The 10,669-nt window shown below is 40.3% G+C and overlaps 1 protein-coding gene across 4 annotated transcripts; it reads right to left on the bottom strand.

Moving 5' to 3' along the window:
* Positions 1-1,240: 1,240 nt before the first annotated feature.
* LOC110967302 (protein phosphatase 1D-like) lies at positions 1,241-9,806 on the bottom strand. 4 transcript variants are annotated; one of them, XM_022216870.2, is made up of 7 exons: positions 9,116-9,806; positions 7,192-7,420; positions 6,873-6,997; positions 6,580-6,761; positions 6,140-6,367; positions 5,672-5,759; positions 3,284-3,418 (listed from the first exon to the last, which is right to left on the bottom strand). In XM_022216870.2, exons 1-6 carry the CDS (start codon positions 9,633-9,635, stop codon positions 5,676-5,678), a joined length of 1,368 nt encoding a protein of 455 aa, XP_022072562.1. In that variant the 5' UTR covers positions 9,636-9,806; the 3' UTR covers positions 3,284-3,418; positions 5,672-5,675. The 4 variants fall into 4 exon arrangements, with proteins under 4 accessions (XP_022072560.1, XP_022072561.1, XP_022072562.1 ...); XM_022216871.2 differs by having other exon boundaries at positions 3,291-3,415; XM_022216868.2 differs by lacking the exon at positions 5,672-5,759 and having other exon boundaries at positions 1,241-3,418.
* Between the last annotated feature and the right edge of the window lie 863 nt (positions 9,807-10,669).

Genomic DNA, 10,669 nt, shown 5'->3' with positions numbered 1-10,669 from the left:
TCAGTGCATGTGTATTGGTAAAATCTTCTTTTTAACTGCTGTAACCATTGGATCCCTTATTGGGTAAAATAGGAGGTTTGATCCTCCAGCAGTGCTTCCTCTGCTCAGGGATCTGTTGCATTTAGATACATGTGTCTTTTGATTGCATCTATCATAATGACCTGAATATGACAGAGAGTGAAGGTTTATTGCTTATTTTTTCACATGACTGCATCTTAAATGTATGTGTCATTTTCGTACTGAGCTTGCTTTGAGCTGCTCCTTTGTTAGCTGATGATGCTTATTTGCAAGAAATTCACAGAGAGAGAGGAGAGGGCGAGGTGGTGGACGCTTTGACGCTTCACTGGTTGATGTACAGTGACAGACTGTCTGCAGTAAGAGGGGAATGTTGCGTGTTAGGCAGGTCAGCAGATGCCGGGCTGACAGTCGATGAAATATTCAAGTCAAGACACTACTATCATGGATCTGATGTCTGTAATGTCTCAGAAACAGACTGTGGGTGAGGACAGGAAATGCAAAGTGCAGTACATGTCACAGGGACTTAGGAGGGGGAAATGTGTACACAAGTAACATATTTAAGACCACATGATGCTGGTGTAATTAGCTATGGCCTACAGGTAAATCATTTGACCTATTCAGGTGGCTACATTCAAAAGTCTTATGTCCCACAAAAGGAGTAAAGTCTTCTTTATACTTTACTTTTTCCTTTAAAATGGAAAGAAGGTACAAATTAATAAGGTGCCAAATATTTGCAAAAGTGAATTCACTTTCCACCTGCACACCTTTTCATATTTGTCAGAGAATTATAGATCTGTACTTCGTCATGCTTCTGTTCTGAGCACCTTTTAAGTTTCTCTCTAAGTTTTTTTCTTGATGACCATGATTAATCATCCTCAAGGTTCACGTATTTGGGTGTTGATAACAAAAACTAACTAGTCTTGAATTTAATTTCATGCAATATGTCCCTGAACAAAAATAGTGTTTCTTTAATCCCTTTACATTGCTGCCATCTACTGGAATACATCATAACTGCCAGTGTACTCTGCACAGATGTATTCCCTCTGTACTTCAATTACAGTGGACCTGAGGGCAACATACTGCAGACACAGTTGTATTGGCAATTAATCAACGAGTTACTTTGTACAACCGAAATGTGATGAAGGCATTATTCATTCACAACAAAAGCTCCACACACAGGTCTAAATGTTGTAATGGCAGAGATACCACAATAGCCAGAGGACACCATTTGAAAAATGAGAACTTTATTACAACACACAAATATTATATATCCAGTCACTTTCAAAGTATGTAACAGTCAGTCCTGCAAACTGGCTGCATTGGTTACAAAGTCAGACCAAAGTATTGTAATTGTCAAGACACACCACATGCCCATTAACATCCATTATCTCTGGACACTTCACAACATACAGAGTAGATCTGAGCATGCCAGACTCCTGAAAAACCCAATTACTTTGCATAATAATGTACTGTACAAACTTCTATTGCATATTGACGTACTGTACAAAAATGAACAGACTGCTCGAAATCATTGGGAAACATTAACCACACGGAGCAGGTTTAGTGTGCTGCAGTGCAAATGGTAGAATGACACCAAAGTAGAACTGAAGGTGCATGATAAACAGCCGAGGCCGGGCGACAGCCGTGCTTTCACCGACATATCCTGGAGATTCTCACTTGTCTGGGTCCCAAATATGAACACATATGAAAAGCACCTCTGACTCAATTGTGCTAAGGCAACCATGACATTTTATGTAAAAAGAAGGCAACAAATCAGCTAAAACAGTAACTGAGCTGCCATATGAACACAAGTTACAACTTTGATCATTTTGTCGTGAATCTGGCACTTACTGTATTCAACATACATACCATAAAGTGTTGTCTGTGCGAATTAAAAACCCAAGTTATGGATGCAAACCGTACACGGAAGATACAGTATATAGGAACAGAGGAAGACATGTTGAAATTGTGTTTGTGCCTAGTGGACAGGTAGACACCCAGTAAAGCCAACCATCTCCATTCCTGCTTTTACCATTCAAACAGGTCCAATTTTAACACAACATAAAATTGTCATTTAATTGGACAGATGATGAGGAATAATTAAATGAAGGTGCTTAGAATGGAACATGAAAATTTAGCCAAAATGACCTACCATTAAAGGGTCAGTTCACATACATCTAAAAGATGAGAGCATGTAGTATATGCTTTTTTTTGGCTGATGAGGGTGAAGTGACCCTGTAACACCTCCTTACAAGCCATGCATAAGAATCAATTTGCTGAGTAACAGTTGGGATCATGATGGTACTTAATAAACCAAAGACAAAAAAACAAACAACACAGATTCAAAATCAATACCCGCATAATTACCTCAGACCATTGCTTGCATCCTACAGTATTACCATCTCTAGGGGGTTCCAGACAACTGTAGAATAGTAGAATATACCCTTAAAACTTTAAACTCCACAGCACTGAAGCATAGTAGCTGTCAAACAATCCCAGACAATGGCATCAAAGCACATTTAATCTATATTAAATTCCAAACAATCTGAGCTATCGACCCCAGTCAAGCAAAGGCCGGCACATTATACCATCCATCAAGTAAAATAATCGAAAAATACTTTAATAAAAATCTAAAATGAATGATCTCGAGGGTCACAGTTCTTGGATATACTGTACATACTTAAAAAGTATGAAAATAGGGCATTTTGAACAATTCGAAAAATTTCAGATTTTAGATTAGAACACTGAAATTTAAAGAGGGGGTAGGAAGAGGAGCAAAATTTAAAAAAACAAAAACAAAAAGAGAGAAAGGGAGCAAAACAGCAACACATTTACAACCTCCACTCCTCGTATATTTACAACAGAGCTTGTATAAAAAGTATACATCTAGGAACAGGCCTGCAGCACACCTGGTACTTGGTGATTATTGTTGTAGTGTCGGGGCAGAAGCTGTTGACGAGATTCAGCACACACACAAGGCAGCGTTGTGGTGCTGTGGTAGGATGCCGCGCTCCTCAGAGGAGCTTCTTTCTCTAGTTTGAGCACGAGTTTGCCGAGATTGTTCACTTGGTGTTTGGCCGTGAGGTGTCTTCTGGGACAGACTTTTGTTGGGGGACCGGCCGAGCCGACGATGAGGACCTTTAAGATCAGGGGAGGCGCTCGAACAACGGCGAGACCTTTTGAGCGGAGGGGAAGCACTACAGTCCATTTGGGTCGTTGGCTCTTGCTTTTCGAAAACATTCACCGAACCATCTGAAGGGGGCAGCGTGGCCCTTACAGAGTCTACGTCGGGTAAGAGCTGTGTGGTGGCACAGAAAGCTGCTTCGTACAGCCCGAATGCCTGCTCCAGAGTTGTGGGTCTTTCTTTGAATGGTGAGAGAGCGTTCTCTGTGTCACTCTGCTGAAATGAAGCAAATTGAAAGAAAAACATTTTATTTAAATGCAACTGTCATTATAGAACCATTCAATTTCATTGCTAATGATATACACAAAGCTTTGAAACAGCCATTTATCAGCCTGACACTAAAAAAATGAGACACTGGTGAAAGCTGTTACAAATGGACAAAGACTAAACTCATGGACATGAACAGTCATTTCAAATAATATTGGATTAAGATATGTTCAAATGGACCTATACTGAGTTGTATGTGTACTGCATACACACATGATTTATGTGGATTGTAGAGAATGTAGACAGTAACTATAGAAGAATGATAAAAAAGATGGGTAATTGGGAAAGTAGACACAGCTCTCACTATTTTGTCGGCTCACTTAAAGCTGAGATAGGCAGTAGTTTCTGGGGCATCACTCGGTAAGAATTTCTGACATGATACTTTTCAGCGAGAGGGTGTGGTTCCTATTAGTTGTTCTACAAATGCACATGCAAATCCCTTCAGATGGGAGTAAGCCAGATTCAGTAGAAGAAACGTCGCCACTCAAGCATTAGCAACAGCTATCTACACTGCAAAGCAACCTTAAAGAGGAAGAGACTTATTAAAAAGAGCCACAAATCAATAAACACTATATATAACAGTGTCAATATCGGCAATACAGACTCAAAGAACTGGAGTTATGTCCAGGAAGATTGCCTCTTTGCCTGAACAAATAAGCTGCTAACTTGATTTTCCTATAATATGGAAATGTGTTCTAGTGGCTGGTTCGGCTGCGTAGGTACAATTACTTTGCTAGTTGCTAATAACTTAGCCTTCTGCTAACCATAGTCTAAGGCTCATGGCTGCAGCTGTGCCTAATTCAAGTTCCTTTTTATGATTAAATCATAGTTTTTTATTTGGTTGCATTTTTAAAAAAACTTTAAGTACTGCAATTGCCTTTACAAAGTATGTATTGTTTCATACAGCATGCATGCAACTGGGACATACTACTTTGTCATAATGTGCCTTCAACTTTGACGGTGTGTAGCGCAACATGAGCGGTCATCTGTGCGCTCTCGGCAGCTTAAGCTTGTTTATACTCATGTGAGACACGCAATGCAGTGACATAACTGCAAAGGATTGTGGGTCAGAATGGTCAGTTTTGCATAATGGCTCGCAAACTGCAAAATCCGACCAGATGCAGTAGGACATCCCAATAGTTGTGGCATGGTACATTTAATTTACTATGTATTGGGACATAATCAGTCTCTTTGTGATGTACTGTATACGATAGAAGTATGGGTATTGGAATGCACCCCAGTAAACACGCCCTGCTTTTGCAGTGAAAGGGGCTTAGGAAAGAAAGAGGACAGGCAAGAGCTTTGAAGGGAGGGTTGAATTTTGATTGTCTTCTTGTGCCCTTCCAGATTTCTGCCTACCGAAGCTTTAAATAAGTCAGATAATCTTTTCTAACGGCAATCTTTTCCTTAGAATGTGTTTATTATTCATCTAGTCCTTCAGGGCTTGTCTTTCAAAGGTAAGCAGACAGCATTCACGGGGTATGTAAACATTAGGCAATTTATGAAAACCAATCATGAACCGCAGCACTATCCTCTTACTTACTACGCAGACTGAATGCAAGAATCTGAACGGTATGACGTATGCGTTAATTAGCTGTTGTTTTTTTTTCATTGGCACTGAATTCACACTGCAGAAACTATTTGGAATATGTTTTTTGAAAAATGAAAGGAGTAAAAACAAACCCATCCTGCGCTGTACATTTTTGTTTTGGTGCAGTGGCGTAAACTTTGTCAGACAGACCTTAAGATTGAAGTCCACTCTTAGGTACTGTAGCTGGAAATAATCTGTTGTGCATCAGTAAAAGCACCCTTTGCACTGTCTCCCTTGGCTGGCACCCATAATATTACCTTAGCATTTAAATTATAAGATGAAGGGAATGTTCAAGGTGGCACTAGTGATGACGGCCCTCTTTCACTAAGACGGTGTTTTTGAGTAATTTTTTCATGAATGATTTCAGTAAATACTGGGCAACATCGAATGCTTTACAGTTCTACTACAGGGGAAAAATTTTAGCAGTACTGCAGCTAATAATGCCATTGTTCTGAATTAGATTAGACAAACCAACCTAATTTTGCCCTTGTTGTATCAAAACAGCTGAATTTCGTCACAGGATTCAACAAGACCAGCCTAGATCTTGTGCTACTGGATAAATCTGGTCATTTTGCTGAAAATTTGATAGATTTTTATTACTGAGCAGTCACCTCACTACCACTCCAGGCATGTCCATCCCTCATGTTCTTCTCCAAATATCTCATCTTCTTCATAAAACATGCCATCCTCATGCTCCGCCTGTTGGCCCCGAAAACAAAGAATGATTTGGTGAACCAGTGGTCCCCTGATGGAAACTGCTGCTGTGAGCTTAGGTCAACAGTTACTGGTGCCTAGGAACCATCATATCGTAACTGGTGAAAGCATTAAAATGACAATAAAAATGGATTGAAATATATAGAAGACAATACAGTGGATAGCAAACAACAAACAAACACACAAAAATATTCAGTATATTTTTCCATTGTCAGAGTGATCCTGAGGGACTTTCCCCAGCAGCAACTCTGCATTTGGAAAATATCTGCCATTTACATTCATGGTTTGCATGGTTTTGTCCTAGTATCACATTACAGAAGGAGAATGCAGACAAAAACAAGCAAAAAAAAAACTATGGCACTGACCTTTGGGATCTCACACGTGTTATAAGTAGTTCCCGGGTATGGAACGTGGTCAATTCCTGTAGCCATGTCAACAACAATTTCATCTCGATGCATAGGGATTGGCGGGCCTCCACGCTCCTGCAGGGCCAACACAATGACTGTGGTGTTGTCAGCGCGTAGCATGCGTTCCTTCCAAAACAGTAAAGCCGTGCACCCCAGCCGACGGGCGCAAGACATTCCTTTTGGTCCCTGAAGAAATGAAGAGCAAAAGGAGGAAGAAAACATATTTTAACGATAATTTCACGCTTCAAGCCTCAAACACGCGTGCAAATCATTGCAGAACAATCCTGTTTTGGAAAATACTCAGGGTATTTCACGCTCTGACAACTGTAACGATTTCAAACTTCAAACCACATTCCGAACTGCGTGTAAATGCGCGTCGAAGCTGAACCGTTACATACCACCATTTTGTCATGGCTATAGCACATATTAACAGCATTCTTGGGTGGCATCATATTCCACAGTCCATCGCTGCCTAGGATAATGTAGCGATGTCGTTTGGGGTCGAGGGTCATCACGGTGGTATCAGGCTCTGGAGAAACCACAAACTCCCCACTGTAGAAATCGTAGCTCCAGAGATCACCTGTCAAGAGATATGAAATAATGATCAATTGAATTAAATCCCTTACCAATATTCAGTATAATTCTATGGATTCTAATCCCCAGGAAGCAAAAGAAATGATGCATTCTTTACCAAGGGATCGGGCTACAGCCAGGAATGGGATCTGGTCAATGACAGTGCTCCTCCTCACAGGGCCATTGTGGGTCAGCCTGGGCCTCTTCCACACGACACGGTTCACCCCAGATTTCTTCATTACACTGCAGAAACAACAAAAACACAATAATAAACTTCACAAGAGTGTTTTTGAAGTTTTACAGAAGACACAGCTGCTCTGGAAATAACAGGTGCCACCACCTCTGCCCTCCATCTGATACTAGTTGGCTGACTGACAAAGCCTTTAACCTCGGCATCGAAAAATTCCATCATAAAAGAAGTTTTGTTCTGAACTCACCTGCCCCCCAGTCGTTCAATCCTCTCTTTTTCTTTAGGAAGTTCAGGTTTATGGTCTTGTGTTACTTCAAGTGCCTGCAGCATAATATCGGAGTCGTTTTCCTTTACTCCGACCACTACTGCTGAATCCCCCACATGGGCGACATACATGTGAACTCCACGGATCACAATAACACTGGCTGTGGTGCCCGATGTACTGGGCAAGCCGGTGATAGTCTTTGGCCATTCCGCTGTGAGGAAAAAGGGCAAATAAGAAAATAGATGTGAATATTTTAGTCATAGATCAAATACAATCATAGCTTTTAGGTAGGCTGTTTTAAATTTTGATGACATCTAACCCTCGGGCTGTGCAAAAAAACCCAAAAACCTGACATTTTGTTATTTTGCAATAGATATGGATACATAAAAAACAACAGAATTTTTACCAGATCACTTAAATAGCTAACTGGAAAGAAGTAATCAACATAGATTGAGTGGGGTGATGCATCTGCACCAAAAAATAAACAAATAATGTAAAATAAAAGTTTAAAACAGTCACTTGGAATCTTTCTAACATGGTATTGCATTGGCAAAGAAATGCAAAATAGTTTTTTGCTTCAGATAGCATTCAGATCTGGCTTTGTCCTCATCACAGAGAGCTTTTTTTTGTGTGCTTTACTAAAATGTCAGAAAAAAATGTGCTGTATTGCTTTGTGAAGTGGTAGCAATTTCAAGTTACTGTCGTCAAAGGACCCGTTTTCGGTTAGCAGCATCCGCTCCGTCGCTGAAATATTTCTGCAACTGATGTTACATTTCTTTTTGCAATCAAATCTTTATTATTTATTCAGAGTTTCTTTTCTGTTCTTTGCTCATTTTGCTGCACACATGTGGGATCTGCGTAACTGTTTGTATTACGAGCAAAGAATCCTTCAATCGAAGTAAATCATGTTGTATCAGACAGATAAGAAGAAGCGTGAGTTTTCTTTTTGTATTAAACAGCAAAGGAAGTTGTAGCATGATGTGTTAGCATTTATTTGCCTTGGTTCTCATTGTACGATGGCTCTATTATGCATGTGCACATTGCAGTGTTGATGGTGAATTTACACTACCATTCAAAAGTTTGGGGTCACTTAAAAATGCCCTTATTTTTGAAAGAAAAGCATTTTTTTAAATCAGCACAACATTAAATTAATCACAAATACAGTGTAGACATTGCTAATATGGTAAATGACTATTCTAGCTGGAAATGGCTGATTTTTTAAAAGAATATCTATTTAGGAGTACAGAGGAACATTTCCAGCAACCATCACTCCTGTGTTCTAATGCTACATTGTGTTAGCTAAAGGTGTTGAAAGGCCAATTGATGATTAGAAAATCTTTGTACAATTATGTTAGCACATGAATGAAAGTGTCAGTTTTCTTGGAAAACATGAAATTGCCTGGGTGACCCCAAACGTTTGAACGGTAGTGTCTATTTTGTGCACGCAAAGTTATATTGCTTTTACACTTGAGACAAATGCATACCTAGCATTTTCTCAGAAATTCACACACAGATCTTTATACACGTTAGATCATGTGTTGTCCAATGATCTACAATAATAATAATGGTAATAAACCCAGATTGCAGATATTCTGTTATTTAGGTTCTATAACAAAGGTTTACAAAATATCTAACCCTCACTCCACTTGTATTCACTGCTATAATGACACATTCAGGGGTTATCTTGGAGTCGCGGTCAGATGACAGCTCATTGCTCATATGTACAGGGATTGGCCAGTCAGCAGAGGACCGGGTATCATCATACCAGCTGAGTCAGGATGCTGCCTCATGTGACACAGTCTGCTTTCTAGCAATGCTTGTAATCTTAAGAATCTTGATCACTATGCAGCAATGCGTATAAATATGAGGGGGGAAAAGTACAAGCAAGCTAACTTTAATGACTTACGCAGCTCTTTCCACATTGCGTGATGACAGGCGATGAACCCTTTCCGAAGAGCTGCACACACTTCACTGTGATCCTTGGACCAAAACCCCCGCTGCCTTTTCAACAAACCCCACAGGTTCTCTCTTGCGAAATGTGCCGCTTCCCGGCCTCCGTGGCCATCAAACACGGCGAAAAACGCCACCGACTTCCGAGTGTCGACAACATGCTCTGCGTCTTTTTCGCCGGATCCTGGTGCACCGATGTTGCCGCTGTTGTCCTCATTAGACAAACTCTCTACCCACACAGCAGAGGCTGGACCAGACTCTGCAGCTACGTTTTGACTATGCGTCTCGTTTTCAGTCTGTTTGGTGGGCTCGCTTTCCTCCTTTCCCTGCCCTCCATGTCTCTGCGACTTTGGATAATCTTCGGCTGGCGACGGCGTCGGCTCGTACTCGATTCTTATCTCGACAACATCCTCCATGTATTTTCTCCCCCCTTGCTCGGAAAATGCGCTCATACGGAATATTACTGCGTCGTCCATGGTTGTGAACGCCTATTGGTAGCTTTCTAAGCAATAAAAGAGTGCATGTAGCCGCTAACTATAGCTTGCAAGCTAAAATTTTGAACCAATTTTGCCGCGATTGTGTTGCCGAAGGCTTCCTTCCTTTTTGTTTATCTTCTCCGAGACGTCCCGCTGTACGTGATGACGTCATGGGTTTCTACCTATCAACTCGGTAACTCAGCAGGGCACGCTGGGCTGTGGTGTTGCCTTCACTGCAGCTCAGAAACACTGATATCACAAGTAGCCATCGCATTGCAGACCACAAAACTGTCAGTAATCTTAAAATGTGACCCTCAGACAAATCCCAGCTGTTCCCTAATGCACTTTGGGAATGTTACAGTCACTAAAATGAATCTGCTTAAAGGGGAACTTCGGTTTTTTTCAACCTGGGGTCTGTTTTCATATGTCATTTCATACACGTGAGTGATGGAGAAATGAATTTTCGACATAGCTCCAGTATTTAGCCAGGCAGTCAGCTTAGCAGCTCAGCTAAAACAGACCCCAGGTGGAAAAAAACCGAAGTTCCCCTTTAACTCAATTTTTTACAGTATGAGTAGAAGTCACTTCAGTCTGACAGAAGTAGAATTTTTTATTGTTTTGTTTTGACTATAGCAAGCAAATTTATTTATTGAGCATACACAGAGGTTCATCAGAATGCTTTAAAGACGAATCTAAAAGTTAAAATAAGAAATACTGCAGAATATAATAAAATAAACCAAATTACACAATGAGAAGCTGAACAAAGTGCTCGTTTATTTCCTGCATCTGAGCCTCTGGTACCCACTGTAACATGTTTTAAACAACTTTACTAATAGAAATCATATATATATATATAAATATATATAAAACACTGCTTGCAGCTTTAATCAATGTTAATTATTTATTTAAGTCAATGCTTAAAGTGAACATTCTGCACTGAAAACCCTGTGTCCTACTTAGGTCAAGCGCCAACTGTTAGACGAGAGCTGCAACAATTAATCACTTACCAGATTTGTTGCCAACTATTGAATTTA

Source organism: Acanthochromis polyacanthus, chromosome 17 (genome assembly GCF_021347895.1).
Source record: "Acanthochromis polyacanthus isolate Apoly-LR-REF ecotype Palm Island chromosome 17, KAUST_Apoly_ChrSc, whole genome shotgun sequence".
NCBI classification, from domain to species: Eukaryota; Metazoa; Chordata; class Actinopteri; family Pomacentridae; genus Acanthochromis; species Acanthochromis polyacanthus.
The sequence above is the reverse complement of the archived record's forward strand: the minus strand, read 5'-3'. Positions and strand labels throughout refer to the sequence as shown.

Coding starts and splice junctions, on each gene's coding strand:
- LOC110967302 (XM_022216868.2), bottom strand. CDS start 9,635: ATGGACGACGCAGTAATATTCCGTATGAGCGCATTTTCCGAGCAAGGG. Junction 6,762..6,872: donor GGCTGTAGCCCGATCCCTTG/GTAAAGAATGCA, acceptor ATCTCTTGACAG/GTGATCTCTGGAGCTACGAT. Junction 6,368..6,579: donor ATAGCCATGACAAAATGGTG/GTATGTAACGGT, acceptor TCATTTCTTCAG/GGACCAAAAGGAATGTCTTG.